Source organism: Abrus precatorius, unplaced genomic scaffold (genome assembly GCF_003935025.1).
Source record: "Abrus precatorius isolate BTA unplaced genomic scaffold, Abrus_2018 Scaffold4, whole genome shotgun sequence".
NCBI classification, from domain to species: Eukaryota; Viridiplantae; Streptophyta; class Magnoliopsida; order Fabales; family Fabaceae; genus Abrus; species Abrus precatorius.
This window is the reverse complement of record NW_020874384.1, coordinates 714,252-732,102: the sequence shown is the minus strand read 5'-3', so window position 1 is coordinate 732,102 and position 17,851 is coordinate 714,252. Positions and strand designations below refer to the sequence as shown.

General features: G+C 32.1%; 4 protein-coding genes across 7 annotated transcripts; 2 read left to right on the top strand and 2 right to left on the bottom strand.

Moving 5' to 3' along the window:
• Positions 1-428: 428 nt before the first annotated feature.
• LOC113865340 (uncharacterized protein YnbB-like) lies at positions 429-4,554 on the top strand. Of its 3 annotated transcripts, none has more exons than XM_027499817.1 (12): positions 429-557; positions 1,096-1,209; positions 2,063-2,173; positions 2,384-2,446; positions 2,577-2,669; positions 2,777-2,926; positions 3,047-3,124; positions 3,198-3,419; positions 3,503-3,589; positions 3,718-3,837; positions 3,956-4,048; positions 4,125-4,554. In XM_027499817.1, exons 1-12 carry the CDS (start codon positions 450-452, stop codon positions 4,182-4,184), a joined length of 1,299 nt encoding a protein of 432 aa, XP_027355618.1. In that variant the 5' UTR covers positions 429-449; the 3' UTR covers positions 4,185-4,554. The 3 variants fall into 3 exon arrangements, 2 of the variants coding, with proteins under 2 accessions (XP_027355618.1, XP_027355617.1); XM_027499816.1 differs by having other exon boundaries at positions 2,577-2,690; XR_003504982.1 differs by lacking the exon at positions 4,125-4,554 and having other exon boundaries at positions 2,577-2,690; positions 3,701-3,837.
• Positions 4,555-6,148: 1,594 nt separating this feature from the next.
• LOC113865529 (transmembrane protein 184 homolog DDB_G0279555-like) lies at positions 6,149-10,311 on the top strand. Of its 2 annotated transcripts, XM_027500143.1 has the most exons (5): positions 6,149-6,290; positions 7,692-7,989; positions 8,124-8,246; positions 8,960-9,250; positions 9,737-10,311. In XM_027500143.1, exons 2-5 carry the CDS (start codon positions 7,741-7,743, stop codon positions 9,944-9,946), a joined length of 873 nt encoding a protein of 290 aa, XP_027355944.1. In that variant the 5' UTR covers positions 6,149-6,290; positions 7,692-7,740; the 3' UTR covers positions 9,947-10,311. The 2 variants fall into 2 exon arrangements, with proteins under 2 accessions (XP_027355944.1, XP_027355945.1); XM_027500144.1 differs by lacking the exon at positions 6,149-6,290 and having other exon boundaries at positions 6,312-7,989; positions 9,737-10,194.
• Positions 10,312-11,863: 1,552 nt separating this feature from the next.
• On the bottom strand, positions 11,864-14,101 carry LOC113865557. The gene is made up of 2 exons (XM_027500204.1): positions 13,893-14,101; positions 11,864-12,538 (listed from the first exon to the last, which is right to left on the bottom strand). The coding sequence occupies exons 1-2, from the start codon at positions 14,005-14,007 to the stop codon at positions 12,246-12,248; spliced, it is 408 nt and encodes a 135-aa protein (XP_027356005.1). The 5' UTR covers positions 14,008-14,101; the 3' UTR covers positions 11,864-12,245.
• Positions 14,102-15,784: 1,683 nt separating this feature from the next.
• LOC113865771 lies at positions 15,785-17,851 on the bottom strand. The gene is made up of 3 exons (XM_027500512.1): positions 17,745-17,851; positions 16,707-16,935; positions 15,785-16,569 (listed from the first exon to the last, which is right to left on the bottom strand). The coding sequence occupies exons 2-3, from the start codon at positions 16,878-16,880 to the stop codon at positions 16,513-16,515; spliced, it is 231 nt and encodes a 76-aa protein (XP_027356313.1). The 5' UTR covers positions 16,881-16,935; positions 17,745-17,851; the 3' UTR covers positions 15,785-16,512.

Genomic DNA, 17,851 nt, shown 5'->3' with positions numbered 1-17,851 from the left:
TTTAAAATAAAAAGAAAATTAATGTAATATGTGTATCTTTTAAAGAAAATAAATATAATTTTCTCTAAATATAATATTAGTGTAACAAGATTAATTAAAATTTATAATTTATAATTAATTAATTTAATTAGAGTTATATGATAAAATTAGTTACAGTAGTAATCAAAATATGTTAAATAATTAAAAAAAGTTATTTTATATGAATACAAAATATTTAAAAATAAAACTATTAAAATTTTATTTCGAAAGTTAAACTTTTTTTATTAAACAACTCAATTAACTTATTAATAAAAAATTATAAACTTCTAAACAAAATAACTTCCCAACACATCATTCTAAAAATATATTCTAATTAAATTAAAAATAAAAATTACATACAAAGGTCAAAATGGTTTGATCTCAGTTACTGAAAGAGTGAAAGTGGTAACGAAGATAAGGAAGGAGGAAGAATGTGGGCGATAACTTCAACCTGTGGCATATCTACTTATCCAACTCCAATTATGGCTACCACTCGCCTCTTCGTTCCACATTCCATTGCCAACCCCTTCGTGCCAGAGGTACTTCCCTTACTCTGTTTTGGGATACCCCCAACTTCGTTTTCTCATTATTTCTAAAGCATTCAAACAGTGTAAAAGAATTTAAACTTTTTTTGACCCATAACCGTGTTTTGTCATTGCATCACTGGGTTGCTTAGAAATTGTAAAATATAAACTGGGAAAAAATTACCTTTGTTAAACCCAGAACCGTTTAGTTACTTCTAAGCATTGAAATTTGTTAATAAAGAAAATGACCTTTTTGAACAACAACCCCCCCCCCCTGCATTGTTGGGTAAGCGTTAGAAATTGTAAAACATTTTTTTTTCCTTTTTATAAGCAAGGGAAGAAGATACTTTCGTTTCTTTTTGTTTACTGTTACAATGAAATATGGGAATTTGTGTGATTGGTTGTACTTACGAAAACGTTTGGAGGAAAGAGAACATCAAATTAGGGTCTTTCTTGGTTGAATGCCTTTTTTTATTTTTTATTTGGTTTTGGGGCTTAACTTATGTGTTGAGGAAATGTAAGAGATGAATAAAAACTGTTTCTTGCAGTGCAGGTTGTAAAAGCGGTGGATGCCTTGCATTCAGAGTTCAGAGCTGTGGATAATTTGGTTGCATGCAACACCACCCGTGTTCTTAAAGCTTTCCAGAATGCTCGAGTTGGATCTCATGTAAGCATGCCCTTTGATATGGATAACCTGTTTGCAAATGTACCATGATATTCTTGGCTTAATGATCATTTGATATTATGCCTATGGATTTAAGGCTCATGAATGTTCATTGTTTTAATTGGTGTTGGTAGAGATGTTTGACTAAAAAGAACCTGAATCTGCTTATTGAAACATGAGCAAAGGTATGTGTGTACATCACTGATGTACATCCAATAGCTAACTTTAGGATAATAAGAACCAAGCATTATCCCACTAGGTGAGGCTGACTATATGGGTCACGCGATGCTATTGAGTTTGGTCAAATACTAAATTTTCATAGATCTAATTGATCAAAATGTCTCTTTTAATAATTTCATCTAAGGTTCTTTTGGATTTCCTAGAACCTTTTTATTGGACTAAAAGTAATACAATCCACTTTCTTCATTGGTGCCTTTGAAGTTCTTCTCTGCACATGACTAAACTACTTTAGACATTTTCAATCATCTTTTCTACTATAAGTGTTACTCCAATTTTTACACGTATACTATCATTTTCTTAACCTGTTCTTTCTTATTTGACTACTCATCCACCTTAACATTCTCATTTTTACCAATTTTTCCACTATAGTAGCTAACTTTAGGATACTTGTAAAATTTTCAGGTATGAAGTTTGACATGCAGTCATATTAGGAGTTCACATGTGTGGCATTTGGCACTAATGGCTTTGTTTGGATGTAGTTACCATTCTGTTTGTAACCATTGGTAGTTAATAGATCAGGCAAACTTTTTCATTATAATTTTAGCATGAATAGTTATTTTCTGTGTTTTGGGATTTTAATTGGTTGCTAATATGTATATTGTTAATTTGCTATCAGCACTTTGGTGGTTGCACTGGTTATGGCCACGATGAAGCTGGGGGACGTGAAGCTCTTGACCAGGCTTTTGCAGAAATTGTTGGGGCTGAGTCAGCTATTGTTCGTTCACAGGTTCTTAGTTTTCCATGCTTTCTTTTTAATACAGTACTTAGTTCTTACAGAAATTGAGCCATGGTGCAATGTTAAGGTTATTGCCTTGTAACTTGGAGATCCTAGACCCTACTAAGTGGTAGCCTTGTGCTCAAGGTCACCTTTTTCTACTTCTTAGTTCTTACCAAAGTTGACAATATAGAAATTTGTAATATTCTCATCTGTCAACAGTTCTTCTCAGGTACTCATGCCATCACATGTGCTTTATTTGCCCTCCTAAGGCCAGGGGATGAGGTAACACATTGTTTTTGACATTCTGTGCTTTTCATTAGTTGCTAGCAGTTTACCTTTACATTCTATGGTTATAGAATATTTTCTGTTGAATTTGTGACTGGAACAGTGTTTAGACTAATATAGCTGTCAGCTTTTGGCAGTGGCTGGTGCACCTTATGACACGCTAGAGGAAGTAATAGGGAAAAGGGACTCCGGTGGACTGGGTTCCCTCCAAGATTTTGGGGTGAAGTACCGTGAAGTTCCAGTATGCTACTTAATATTACTATTTTTTTCTGGCTGTAATTCATTAATCTGCTTTCTAACTCTTCTCTGCTACTATTATTCCACCAGCTTGCTGAAGATGGTGGACTTGACTGGAATGCACTGACAAGTGCTGTCAAACCAAGAACGAAATGTGCACTTATACAGCGGTCATGTGGTTATTCATGGCGTCAGAGTTTGAGTGTTAATGACATAGGAAGGGCGATAAAAATAATCAAAGTAAGGTTCTAAATGAGTATATGGTTGAGATGGTGTAGTTGATTAGTGTATGGTATTCTTCTTTAACCTTTTTACCCATTGTATTTTCGCTTCATGACATGCCCTCAAATATGTGTACAGATGCAAAATCCCAGCTGCTCAGTCATGGTGGACAATTGCTATGGTGAATTTGTTGAAAGTGTTGAACCTCCAATGGTGGTAAGTGATAATGTGACACACCTTCTGTTGCTTTATTCCAAGGGTGTGTAGTATTACAAACATTGGTGTGCAGGGTGCAGATTTGATTGCAGGCAGTTTGATCAAGAATCCCGGTGGAACAATTGCACCATGTGGTGGATACGTTGCTGGGAGAAAAAAATGGGTTGAAGCAGCTGCAGCCCGTCTTTCTGCACCTGGACTTGGTCTGGATTGTGGTTCAACCCCTGGCGATATCATGCGTGCCTTTTTCCAAGGATTATTTCTTTCACCTCAAATGGTTGGGGAAGCAATCAAGGTACTACATTATTCATTTTAATATGAGAGATTGTGTTTTTCTTGCTTATATCTTGTAGTGAGACATTTTGTATTCTATGTAAGGGTTCTTTCCTGATTGCTGAAGTTTTGGCTTCTAAAGGCTATAAAGTGCAGCCACTCCCTCGTGTCCCTCGTTGTGATACGGTTCAGGTTTTCTACTAAATCATCCCTGTTTTCTTTCTAAATGAAATATGTTATCTGCACTACTAGCAAAAATGTGTTGCTGGTAGAAAAACTGCTATTGATGTAGACACCAACCAGTCTCTCAATGCCAATAGGCCGTACAGCTTGGAAGTCGTGAGCGTCTCCTTGCTTTCTGTGAGGCTGTTCAGAGAAGCTCTCCAGTAGGGTCATATACCAAACCAGTTGCGGGTACCACTCCCGGATATGCATCAGAGGTCTGCTCAGATTTTTCTCCGTAGTCTACTCACAAATTGATAATTTTTTAGACCTTTTAGGATGTCTGTTAATCTGCTTTCTTAACAAATATTAATAACTCTTTCATATCAATCTCAGGTGATCTTTGCTGATGGAACCTTCATTGATGGGAGTACTAGTGAGCTTTCATGTGATGGACCTCTTAGAGAGCCATTTGCTGTATTTTGCCAGGTATTTTCATTTGTATCATGATGTGATTTGTTCTTAGCCTCCGATTTGTGATCTTAATTGTATTTTCTGAATGCAGGGTGGCACCCATTGGACTCAATGGGGACTAGTCCTAGGAGAAGTAATGAAATCTATATGATTATATAATTTTCAATGAGTAGATTCATACATAATACTGTTATGTGACCATCAGAGGACTACATGATTCAGATTGGTGCAAATACAATGAGACACTAACAGAATTATTTGTGCATAACAAGATCAAAGGGTTCTACTGAGGAAGGAAGCACCAATTAGAACTTAATTTTGGAGTTGTGTTCCGGGGCTTGCAGATTCTTATATAATACTTTTTCACCTCGTTGAAAAAGCCTTCTTCACTGGTAGAATTGCTAGCTATTGTTTAACTACTTAAGCACACCATCTCTTATGTTTGAAGCAAGTTTCTTTGGATCAGATTTTGATACTTTGTACTTGTGTCTAAATCTAATCTATTTCAGTCTTGACAAGAATTGTAGAAGATAGTATCATATTTTCTCATATTTGCATGTGTAATTCTTGGTGATTAAACCTTGTGATATGATCCTGTAAACCTTAACTACTGTTTTCTGTCATTTTTTTTTTGGCAGAAAATAATTCATCTTTTCTTCTTTGGGTTAATTGTATTTTCTTCCCTTCTGTAGGTATTTAAATTACTCCTTTCCCATATTTTTTTTAAAAATTAACTGGTTTGTCTTGAGAGATTAATGCGTTTCACTCTAATTCTCGTGAGAGATTTCTTAGAGATGATGCTTTCTATTTGTAATTTTCAACATTATCTATTGATAGTTTTGGACGTAGTTATTGATTTTAGAACTTTAGCGGTGGTGCAAGGATTTTGTATAAAATTCTAAACTATTTTCCTAATGTACGTCCAAAAGCATATAATAAAAAATTTTGTATAATAATTTTTATTAAAAATTATAGGATTTAATACATGAATAATGTTAAATAATATAATTTTTAATAAAAGGTATTATTTATTGATTTATTAGTGTTTTTAGAAATATATTAAAATTTTGAATTATAAAATCAATAATCTGGATTGTTAAAATTTTGTTTTAAAGACTTAGTATTTAGAACTAAACTACCAATAAAATTACTTACAAGTAATTAAAATTAAAATATGAACAAAATCAATTAAAAATACTGTAGCTCCTCCCTACCTGTACACCATTTAATTCAGTGTGGAAGCAATCTCTTAGAAAATAATATTGTGGAGATCACGAGGTCCACGATTCTGCACTGTGTGCCCCCTCATGTGACTGTGTGGTTCCTTCTATTATCAATGCGGAAAAAGAAAGAAAGTATAGATGATTAATTGATTATGTATATTTTTTATTTAGTTGAAAGAAAATTAATAAAGAAAAAAAATAAATTTTACCTTCAATTTTAATTTCTTTTTTTTTTCATCCATTTGCTTTTCATTCACTCAACCAAACGGAGGGTAACAATTAAATAAATGGGGAGGGGGGGGGGAGTGTATAAATATAAGAACAATTAAATATTTATTTGAATTTAAAGAATTATATTTGATTAAAAATAAAATTACAAATTTAAATAATTATATTTGACTTTTGTCTCTTTCAAATAGTTATTTTTAATTAGTTCGAGAAATGATTTTTGCATAAACGTGAATGAATCTTACGGAATACTCACTATTATAAAAAAAAAACATATATAATTGCTGAAATCAATTATTTTATTCATGAAATAATTTTTTTATTTAGTAATAGAAATAAATTTTTATCTAATTTATACTTAATTTCATCACATTTAATGTGTTAAATGAATTTGACTAAAATTAGTCAAAGACTAAAAATTAACTTTACAAATTAATATTTTTTTTCTCATACAAATTAATTTAGATTTAATCCGAGTTTAATTTTGAGTTGTGCATGTAGACAGGTGAGTCTACCACTAAATATTAAAATAAGTAATTTTTTATAAGTTCGGATTATTTTTTAAAAAATAAACTTTAAAAATTAAAAAATTGGACAGTATAATTTTGACTTTCACCGTAATCATGTGACGTTAAAAGTACATAGTAGACTATGTAAGAGAAAAAGGCGCAACTTTGATCTCATTACAGGATCGTCTGTGGGTTCGCCAGCAAGGAGGTTGTAGCTATTTTTGCTGCTATATTCTTTAGTCAACATCACACTTCATAACAACAACAGCAAAGTCGAAGCAGCAGCTTTTAACCTTCGTAATATCTCCACTCTTACTTGATTCAGTGCAACTATATTCCTGTGTGATATGTTACCATCATGTTTAAGCTAATTGTTGAAAATGCCACTTATCCATTTCGTTTCTTTGATATATAAGCCATTTCTATATAAATCTAGATTCAATGCTTCATATATGATTGCTGTATATGCAGAACAGAAAGAAAAACTAAGATTTTGTGTTTGTGATGTCTTGATATTATAGTTAGTCACACTAGTTTTGGCACTAGTTGGTGTTCTTAAAAGTTTTATTGAGATGCCAGAGAACAAAAAAATTCCTGATTTTTCTTTTATTCCTTTTGGGTAGATTGAGGATGTTGCCGGATCAGAAATTAGTTTTGTACCTCTATCGAGTTTTTGTTTCCTTGTCTTGTGATTTTGAGTGCGTGTTTGGAAAGTCCATAAAATCTCATTAAACAAAGCCATAACTTGTAGGGTGGAAATAGATCCACATTCGAGAGGATTTGATGCCAATCCAAATGCACTTGAGTTGGTTGCCAGAGATTCATCTTATATTGTTATGTGAGTAATTTGATAGAGTTGGAGTAAGACCTGATCATGAAAAGAAACTTAGCAGTGTAGAATACCGGTTGATGGGATTTAATCAATCATGGGGAATATATTAGGAGAATACTGCAGAGCAAAAATTAGGAAAGTGTGTGAATTTCATGTTCATAGAAGATCAAGAGGTTGTGACACGATGCAACTAGTTTTTGCTGGTTTTGGTTTGCTCAAGATTAGTTCTATATCTGTTAAAATTTGCACATCACATGGATATAACCCTAGCAAAACTGTTTCCTGTAAGATGCTGTGTAGTCAGGTAGCAGAAAGAAAGAGATTCAGATATATTAGCTTGTTTGGTTGAGTTTGCACAACTCAAACGGGGATTGGGTCATTCAAAATCAATTTACACAATTTTTCATAATGCTTGGGCGTTGCATGTAAACAGGAGTTTGGTTGTCGAATTGGTGTTTGAGTGGAAGCTAAAAAGGATGCTTTCGTAGTGGAGTTAATTGCTTTTCTTTTGTATGTCAAAATAACTTTGCTTCAAACTCACAGTTTAATCAAAATCAATTTTAGGACAAGTGGACAACTATTAATCAATCTTCATGGAAGTAACAAACTAATACGTAACAAATACTCAGTTGACTCATTATCTGTGAAATGCTAGCTTCAAACATCCTAAAAGTGGCTTGTTTGTCAACTAGCGTAATGGAAACTAACTATTCTGTACGTTCTTTTAAAAGTTTTAACAGTTTATAAGCCTTTGTTAAAATGGCTTATGTACTGTGTTGGAGTCATGCATGTTACTAGTTACTACTCTTCGACCTATTATTATTTTCAAATAAGTTCCCTTAACCAGCTTAGTCATCCTTCTGCAGATTCAATATCTAGAATTGCTCCAAGCTCAAAGTACCGGAGACAATCAAAATGCATCCTGCACAGATCATTTTGTATGGATCAACTTTATGTGTCATGATAGCAGTGCACTTCTCTATGAAGCTACTCGCACAACATGTTCTAAACTGGAAGAAACCAACGGAGCAAAAGGCCATAGTAATTATAATCCTTATGGCTCCATTGTATGCTGTGGACTCCTATGTTGGTTTGATAAACTTCTTTGGAAGTGAGGCATTTTTTACATTCTTGGATTCAATTAAAGAGTGTTATGAAGCTCTGGTAAGATTTTGTGGCTGGAATTTTTATTTTGGGAAACCTTACTAGTACTCCCATACTAAATAAATTTAAATTTATTTCAATTTAGTCATTTGATGCGTTTCAATTTTCAACTTACTCGAAGTATTTTCCTACAGGTGATAGCTAAGTTCTTGAGTTTGATGTACAGTTATTTGAACATTTCCTTGAGTAAGAACATAGTGCCAGATTCGATCAAGGGAAGAGAGATTCACCATTCCTTTCCAATGACTCTTTTCCAGGTGGTTGATAGTAATCAATTTTTTAAAAATTCTATTTAAAAATGTTTTCCGTCATTTGCAATTATGATTTCAGGAATCATGCTTCACATGAACAAAGAAGTTTCTGGAGTTGTAGATTTATGGTCTCTTGGGCCATGTACAATGTAAAAGGGTTGCCTTATTCATTAGTATTATCAAGTAGAGAAGTCATTTATCATTCCCCTGTGAGAAATAACGAGTCTGTATTAGTCTAGAGATGCAGTGCATTCTTACTAATACTGAGATCATGCTTTTTATAAGTTGGCTCTATAGTAACAAAAGGATTTAAAAAAGAACACTGAATATATTTATTTTGGTAAAAACATTGTAATCTGTCCGGTTTTATTTTTTATTTTTTATTTTCAAAAAGAAAAAGAAAAATAACTAACTAGTGAGGTATTTCTTGGTGGTCTTGAGAAGTTTAAAACTACAGGTTATACATGTTGTCCATAATAAGCCTTTCCCTCTTGCTTTGAAACAAACTCCAGGATTTATTACTTAGCTCTGCAGTGAACTATGCAGAAGATTGTATGTCCTTCATAATGTGTAAAATCATCAGAAATTCATAAAATGATACACTCGATCCATCAATTAATGTTAACTACATTAACCAATGTATTATTTTTAGTTCCCTGAATATTTCTGCATATATATGTGAGGCTTAACTCTTCATGGCCACCATCTGCATTCTGCAGCCTCACACTACTCGTCTGGACCATCATACACTGAAGCTTCTAAAAAATTGGACTTGGCAATTTGTTGTTATACGCCCAGTGTGCTCCATCTTGATGATAACTCTACAGTATCTTGAAGTTTATCCCACTTGGGTCAGCTGGACAATCACAATCATTCTAAACATTTCAGTGTCATTGGCACTGTATTCTCTTGTTGTTTTCTACCATGTGTTTGCCAAGGAGCTGGAACCACATAAGCCTCTTGCCAAGTTTTTATGCATAAAAGGAATAGTCTTTTTCTGCTTTTGGCAGGTATTTTCCTATGCTTTGCCTTGATCATTTTGAACCATGATTGCTGGATAAGTTCAATTTAAAGTCATTTATTTTAGGGTAAATTTCATTCACATCCCCTGAAATTCTCTTCTAATTCATATAACTCTATAAGAAATCAAGGGTAGTTGGTATAATCGAGAAGGGTATACAGTGCTATATTACATAAATTAAGGCAAGTTTGTGTAAGGTTAAAAAAAGCAGGGGGATCAGATGATGAAATTTTATTAAACCTCAGGAGATGCAAGTGTAACTTGCCCTTAATTAAGATGAAATGCCATATTTTGGGTTGGAATTTCAATTTGTCATCAATTATGGTCTTTAACCAAAGCATGCTACTATGAGTTAACTTATCCAAGATTATGAACACTACATTTCCAAGGCAGTTTTTTGTTACTTGTACAAGATTGTTTTGGTTTAAAACAAATGTTATATTAGTTTAATTACCTATGTTATTTGATTATACAGGGAATTGGGCTTGAACTCCTGGCATCAATGGGAATAATCAAATCCCGTCATTCCTGGCTAACTGTGGAACGTATTGAGGAAGGCTACCAAAACATTTTGGTCTGTGTTGAAATGGTTTTCTTCTCTATATATCAGCAATTTGCATATAGTGCTGAACCATATAAGGTCAATAACAAAAGTAGCACACCTTCAGATAAAAAATCAAAGTGATTCCAGGACATGAGTTACTGACTGTTGAGATTCTATGGACTTTCAATCACTATAGCTTATTGCCTCTCCTTCGCGAGACAATTAGTAAACATTGGGGTGAGAAAAGCTAGTCTATTGAATAAGATCCACATACATTGATGCTACTTCTATTGAGATAGAAAGTTTTATCAAGAGTTTTTCTTGGATGTTCTGCTTTCATTGGACTTTTTTCTCTTTTTCTTAACTCGTTGCATATTCAATTCCGTTTGTTGATATTACACCAACAGGAACTCTCTAGCTGCAAGCTATTACAATTATATACATGTTTATAGCCTATTTTTAATGTCGATAACCTCATAAATTTACAATTACAGGAACTTAAACTTCAAATTACTGAGTCTCAATCATGTGGCACTCACAAACACTATTATATATTCATAATATAGCTAGAAAGATAAGATATGTCTCCTCTAACGTGTTAGGTACAATCTATAGGGTACAGTACAGAGTAACGGTGGTTGATTGACAATAGTTAAAATTGTTATAAAATACATGTACATGCACAACAATTAGGCAGTTAAAATTTTAATTATTGTTTTTACAATGAATGACTGTCACTCAACAGTTAACCTTCTTAAGTGCATTCCACATTCAAAATAGGCTTTATAGATATCTTTTCTATTTAGTTTAAAAAAAAAAGTTCTTGTTTGAGGCACAGAGGGCAAACTTCTTGCATAGTGTTTTCGTATCTGAATTCACTTGCCTTGCCTTGCTACATAGTGTTCCGAAGCAAAACATTGCCAATACTTTTTATTTTATTTAAACTCCCTTTTCGGCAATATTATCTTTAATCGCTTATAATTCATATAACATAAAAGTGTTCAAATTAAAGCATTTTCATCCTTGTTTTGCCAGAATTGGATGTTAAAAGAGTATGAAATTCGGCTAATTCAAATAGTTCACCTGTAATGATCAAGTTAGATTTTTTCTTTTAATAGACAAATTTATATAAGCTTGACATGTTTTTCTCCTTAAACTTAATCCAACATAATAAAAAGCTATGAAACTTTGATAGCACATATTAAAACATGAGAATTACTTACAACATACTTTCTAATATACTCTTTCTCAAATACTTTTGATTATTAGTTAAAATTTATTAAAAATTATAAAAATATGAGTGAAACTCATTAAATTATAGGTAAAATCTAAATAATTTCGTGATTTAAAAAAAAATCAGCTAATAAAAAAAAATGTCCTTAAAAAATATGTTAGATAACGTGTAGCTATTTAATTAAGCATACAAGAAAAGAAAGGAAATGATAGTTACAAGGAACAACCAATCCTCTCGTTACTCGTATGTAATGGCTTCCGTGTTTTTAAAAAGTTTTCTAAAATGTCCCAGGAAATGAAAATGGAAATTTGATATTTACTTTTGCACATATATTACATAACCTGAGTACTTATTATTTGTGTAGCTTTCTTTTGCTAACTTTCCTTTCTCCTGATCTAAAAGTTTAACAACTTTATTTTTTCTACAAACCAAATATTTCTTCTGATCCTTTTTATAAAAAATAAAAAACTAAATCACCAAGACTAAAAAAAATAATTAAATACATTATATTTTTCATAAATATAAATTTTATTCTAAAAATACTTATAATATTAAATGATATAATTAATAATATATATATTTAATAATACTAATAAAAAAATATAAAAAAAATTTAACAATTAGTATATCTTGAATCTATCATTTGTTTTTTATAATAAAGATCAAAATAATATTTTATTCTGTTTTTTATTAAAAAAAACCAGAGGGAGTAATATAAGTAGTACTAAAAAGCCTATGCACTTGACAACACTTTCAAAACTCTAATAATATAACTGGCAAAACCTCAAGTAATGATTTAATTTAGTTCAGCTGGTTAAATTTGCAGTAATTAAATAGAATAAAGTTTCATAACAAAGTCATAAACAGTTCATGATCTAATTAAACCAACCTGTCCAATTTTGAAAACATTGCAATGCCCCAAAATTTTTCTGTTTTACACAGAAATAAACAAAAACATGTTAAGTGGGGCTCGTAAATTGTAATATATTCATTGAAAACTAGAAGATCGTTAATACTATTAGCAAGGACATGCCATAGGACCTAGGGGACTCCCTACACCTCAAGTTGTGACAGTACCCTGTCTAGCAGTTATCACCTTCTCATCTAACATGGTGAGAGGGGAGAAAAGAAAAATAAAGCACATATTATGATACACTTATGTTATAGATATGTAGAATCTCTAGTGTAATTTAAGTAAATTCCATTCTATAGACGAGACCGAATGAACACTCTTCTTCCATTGTTCTGCAGAAGATTAATTTCCTTAAAGCTATCATCTGATTTGTTTGGAGGCTGTGACTGTGACTCCTCAACATGCTTGGCTGATGTTTTGTACAGCTGCTTTGTGTTATTAACATCTTCCTTCACTTCCTCCATTTTTGTTTCAAAATGAAGGTCATTTGCAACCTTTAAATCAGGGTTTTTCTTGGTTTTTAAAAGGGTTGGTAAGGGTATATTCATCAATCCTTCTGGCACCATCTTATCTACCTGCTTCCTTCCTGTATTTAATCAAATTTCTCAATTCTCAAACAAGTGAAATGTAAAACAATGTAAGAATTTTGCTGTGAAAATCTTGCTTATACACATGCCAGTTAAATGGAATCTAGAAATGCAATATATATTTAAAGGCCATACTTGGAGTTAAGGATATTAAAAGTGAAATTTATCCCCCCAAAAGATGTATATTAATTGATATTGATGGTGTATGGTCTATGTAGCAGTAAAATCTTTAAACACAATAAAGAGAAAGAGTGTATTATACTCATAACAATTTTATAAAAGAAAATATTAAATAATAAAAAAAGTAAATGCAATTTTGAGAACATGAAATGCATCCAATACATTCATCCAGTAAAAGTTAAAGGGGTTACTAAGATGATCAATTATGTAGTAAATTCAAGCGCTCAATGACTAGTGAATTCACCCCAAAATAGTAAAGACCTAAGGGGTTAAGTTACAAAACTAGATTCAAATCCATCATTTGATCCAGTAGATATTTTTGTTTCTAAACCCAAAGAATAATGAAGAGGTAATTTCAGAAATCACAAATGGTTTGTGTTTGAGTTGAGTCCCAGAAGTTGACAACTGATAACCAGAACCACAATTCAATGGCTATCTTATGACGTAGGATCAAGGACATGAATGACAACTAGTTTGAGACTAAATACCACATGCATCATAAAAACAAAGGACTAGATGCTCTGACTTTGCCCTACCAAAATGACCAACTACAACATGAAGATGCACTTCAATTCTGCACACATAAAATATCAGGGGTTTCCTCTAACATTTTATTTTTAGTTAATAATAATTACAAAACAAATCCCTTATTTTCATTCTCCTGCGTGTTTTCAAAATTTTGAAGATATGAATACACGACATTTGCTTAATCATTAAAAAATATGAGCATACCAACTTAAAATAAAAACATAAAACATATTGCCCAGCATTAGTAACTCTAAATGATTAAAAAAATGTACATAAACTCAAAATGACTTTTTAAAAAGAAAAACCTTTACTGAAATTAACTTAATTTTATGTAAAAACTGTACATACGAGGATACAAAGTACCCATTTTAAGAGAGCAAAAACTATTCTATAAAAATAAAGTCGTAAAGGTTACAGTTTATTTTGAGAAAATATTTTTTTCAAGTTTTTGAAAAGAATTTTGATTAAAGAACGCGATTATTTACCGAAAATTCATCCCAATCAAAATGACCTTCTGATTCTGAAACAAAACAAAAAATAATAACATTTCTTTCTAAACAGTTAAACGAATAGTTAGTGGTGACAGTGAAATGAAAGGAAAGGTTTGAATTAGAGAGAGAGAGAGAGAGAGAGAGAGGAAGTGACCAGGGACGATTTTGCGAGAGCCGTCGATGGCGGAGCCCACGGCGAACTTGACGAGGTCCACCAGTATTTGGCTTATCGTCTGGCGGCGGCCCATTTCAGTGACGACGGCGGACATATCGGCGGCAATGTTTTTCGATTCCAACGAGGCTCTTTCGGAATAACCAAGGTAAGATGTGGTTGAGGGAGGAGCTTTCGATATTATTTATTTTTATCTACTAAAATTAATATTCGTCGGTATATGAGAACAGATATTTGTTGGCTAAAGCGTCAAATCAAATCTATGTACTTTATCGTCTTTTAAACTTTAAATATTAACAAGTGTCTTAAAAATAAAATAAATAAATAAATAATATTATTAACAATTTTTTTATCGTAATTTTTATATATTATATAATTTTAACAAATAAAATTGTTGATCATTTAATAGTGTGTTAAATAAGATTCAATTTTTAACTATATTTTCAAAATAATTTTTATGTTGAAAATTCAAATAATAATTTTACATTTTTTTAATAATATTGCTAATTCTTGAGAAACCTTTTGTATGTTTGAAGCTTTGTGCTTTATACTTAACTTATTTTATTCAATGATAATTAAATTAAGTTAAAGGTAATTTGTTAATTTAAAACAATTAGCAACTATTCAACAACTGTTAATAAATAAAAGAAGATTTATTTCATAATCATTATTGTTGTAACCAACGTTATTTTCTAGTGGAATCATTTTGACTACCTAGCAAAGCTTTGTGCTTATCTTCTTCCTTGTTTTCAACTCTCTTATGCACATCAGGTTTGATATATTAGTAATATATGTATTTTGTTTAATTGTAAATATTTATTATAGAATATAATTATATTCGAGTCTAATAAAATTTTTTATTTAAATATTTAAGTCATCTGGATACTCAGAACTTAACTAATAATATATATTTTTATTATTAAATGAAACTAATGTAAATTCATTAAATAATATAAGTTTCACTTACTACTTATTGTGTCTCTTTTATTATTTATCTGACTCTATAAATTTTGATTCAATAATATAGTGTTAAAAAATACGTTGCCTTTGGATGGAATTCTGCAAGATAACTTCACTTTTTCGCAAAACATATAGTATTTTTTGGACCATTCAGCCTCTTATTCACACAGTTGAAGCAATAACTAGTTGTCAAGTTTATTTGCTCATTGGCCGAAAAAAAAGCTTCTTTGTTCAGATTAAATTTATCAAGATTGAGTGATGAGATTAGATGAGAAAAAGAGTAGAGTTGATTGCTGTGTATGCCCTGTTCAGTTTCAAGTGTATAGTGAGGCGTCGATAATTTCTTAACATAAGATTCTTCGAAATAAATAGGACGGTTGGTGGGAATTTTTAATCATCCCCACTGAGATGGTATTCATGTTGTTCACCAAATTGCTCTACACATTTAGAGATACAAATCTGTTTTCCAACGAGCCACCGAAATGATTCTTAGCTCTTCAGCAAGTTTTTTCTACACGTTATGTATTCTTCAGGGAAAAAAAAAATTCAGGTATTATGAGTAACTTGCGTGTGATGTTTGTTTCGGAAATTCCATCGTCCATCAATTCATCACCTCTAATGCAACCCAAAAGTAAATAGTTTTCAGTTAAAAGAGGCTGTAAAAGCTTTGAGAAAAATTAATAATAATAATAACAACATTGAATGTAGTGTTAAATTTTGTAATGCTAACAATTTTTGACCGAATACAATAACCTTGTGTGAATGATAAAGTCGATTTTATTTAGTGAAATAATACTTGGCGATTGTTATTATTGGCAAGTCTTTATACTTAAAATAATTGTTTTTTCTCAAAGGTAAAATAAAACAAATGAGTTCGCCATGTGCCCATATAAGAAAAAACAATTGCATTGTCTGTACCCAAAAATCTGATGTGTTGTCTTTATTGAATGATACTCCAGAATATCCATTATCTATATCCCTTCGTTATGTTGCTCCGGTAACTCAACAAGTCTAAAGACATTGACAACTTATTCACACATTTTGTTTTCCTATTTCTTTCCAGGTCATTTTCGGAGCCATTAGTGTTTGCCCAAAAACAAAATAGATGTCCATGACCAAAGTATGAAAGAAAGTTCCTCCATGGTATGAACCAAGACTGAAATGACGGGAAAAGAGGCAGCAAGGTTGCAACCTGAAACGTGCTGTATTACTATTATATCAAAAGTAGCTAAAGAAGAGTAGACATTGATTGTTGCTTAAGCTCAGCCAAGTTATTAGTAAAGCCTTAACTGACTCCGACCATATTGCATGGCTAAATGCCAATACATACAAACTGTAAATAAACCTTTTTCTTTATCCTTTGCTTGGGCTAAAAGATCCAGATCCACTGCTCAACGCCACCACAATGTGGTTACCATATTTCAAACATTTGAATGAAAAACAAAAGACATCAGGATCAGCTGGTTTCAAATCCAAATTAAATTAATGTTATTTTAAAAGCAACTCCAATTATTATAGTCAGGAGCAATATCTAATGCTTAAATAACATGCATGTAGACCTCGTATGCACAAACCACACTGCAAATAGTTACAAACCAAATATTAATTCCCCCAAAACTTACCATCGCCAGCAACAATTCTTTCACAAAGAAAGGCCAGCAAAAAGCAACTCCAACTCGTCCTCCTGTGATACAGTTCTCTGACATAACAGTGCAAAAGTATAATACAATTAATCACTTGATAGGAGCAAATATATTAATCATTATGAAACTCTAAAAAGCAATACAAAGATATATGACCAAACAATCTATGGCTTATCAACAAAGAATGGACTACCTGAATTGACATGAGTTGCAGAATGTTATTAAGAACCTTCAGACGATGAGCAACATAGGCACTGTTTACTGGCAGTTGGCGCATTCTCCTTATTTCATCATGAACTGCGGCCTGTTTTTTTGCACACCACATCTGTTTCTGTGGTTCAGGCTGGTTAATAGCTTCACTCTCCATCACTTGATCAAGGGTATTGCTACCCTTTAAATGATCAAGGGAATCCACTTTTACACTGAATTGATCAACATCAACAAAACAAATGCTAAGACAACACAACTACACCAAACAAGCATAGAATAGAAAGACTCTTAAAGAGACAAATTTAACATCACCAATTACAACAAACATACAAGCATCACAAAATCTTAACATTGGTAATAAATCTAGTACTCTAACTTTAGACGCCAGGGTTATTCACACTAACCAAAAATGTTTTTTCAAATGTTTCACAGGTTCAATAGAGCCTCGTGATAGTAATCGGCCTCAAGAGCTAAAAGCCTGAGAGACAAGCCTCTAGTCCTCAGCAAAGCAATTACAATCAAAAGAAACTCACAAGGTTGAGTATGAATTGTTATACTTATAGCAGCCAAACATAACCAAGGAACATTTCTTTACCATTGACCTAGAAAGCACGGACACAACTTGAAACATACAATAATAAGACACAAACAAGGGAACAGGCAATTTTAAATACCATAAGATTCGATATGGCCATAATACAACGTATAGGTTAATCCCAAATTGAGTTCAATAGTACATAAAACGCAATACCGATACAAACTTCTCCAATTTAGCACACAGTATACGCAACTAAATAAAATAAAATTGCAGATAATATCTTGTAGTAGGTTGATCCACAATAAAATTAAAACTTAAGATTATTATTCACCTAGCCTAAATATACTTGATTCAACGATACCCAAAAACAAATACACATCAAGTGAATCAAAATTAAGCCCTCGATTTATTTCAACATATTAACATTTATATATAGAAGCAAAGAGGAATTGGAACCTTTACAGTAGCAGGAAGATAACTTACGAGAAGGAAGAAAGAGAAAGGAAAGGTTCTTTCAAGCGCACCGTTTTGGAGACGAATGCCTTTTTGTTCAGTTTAACGGCGACGTCGTATCGTAAATTGCAAATTGT

Bases quoted from the DNA above. Each gene is read 5' to 3' on its own strand.
- LOC113865529 (XM_027500143.1), top strand. From the start codon at position 7,741: ATGCATCCTGCACAGATCATTTTGTATGGATCAACTTTATGTGTCATG. The intron at 7,990-8,123 runs GTAAGATTTTGT...ATTTTCCTACAG, and splicing joins AAGAGTGTTATGAAGCTCTG to GTGATAGCTAAGTTCTTGAG. The intron at 9,251-9,736 runs GTATTTTCCTAT...TTGATTATACAG, and splicing joins TCTTTTTCTGCTTTTGGCAG to GGAATTGGGCTTGAACTCCT.
- LOC113865771 (XM_027500512.1), bottom strand. From the start codon at position 16,880: ATGGAGAGTGAAGCTATTAACCAGCCTGAACCACAGAAACAGATGTGG. The intron at 16,570-16,706 runs GTAGTCCATTCT...CTGTTATGTCAG, and splicing joins TGCAACTCATGTCAATTCAG to AGAACTGTATCACAGGAGGA.
- LOC113865557 (XM_027500204.1), bottom strand. From the start codon at position 14,007: ATGTCCGCCGTCGTCACTGAAATGGGCCGCCGCCAGACGATAAGCCAA. The intron at 12,539-13,892 runs GTCACTTCCTCT...GATTAAATACAG, and splicing joins CTCTCGCAAAATCGTCCCTG to GAAGGAAGCAGGTAGATAAG.
- LOC113865340 (XM_027499816.1), top strand. From the start codon at position 450: ATGTGGGCGATAACTTCAACCTGTGGCATATCTACTTATCCAACTCCA. The intron at 2,927-3,046 runs GTAAGGTTCTAA...ATATGTGTACAG, and splicing joins GGGCGATAAAAATAATCAAA to ATGCAAAATCCCAGCTGCTC. The intron at 3,420-3,502 runs GTACTACATTAT...ATTCTATGTAAG, and splicing joins TGGTTGGGGAAGCAATCAAG to GGTTCTTTCCTGATTGCTGA.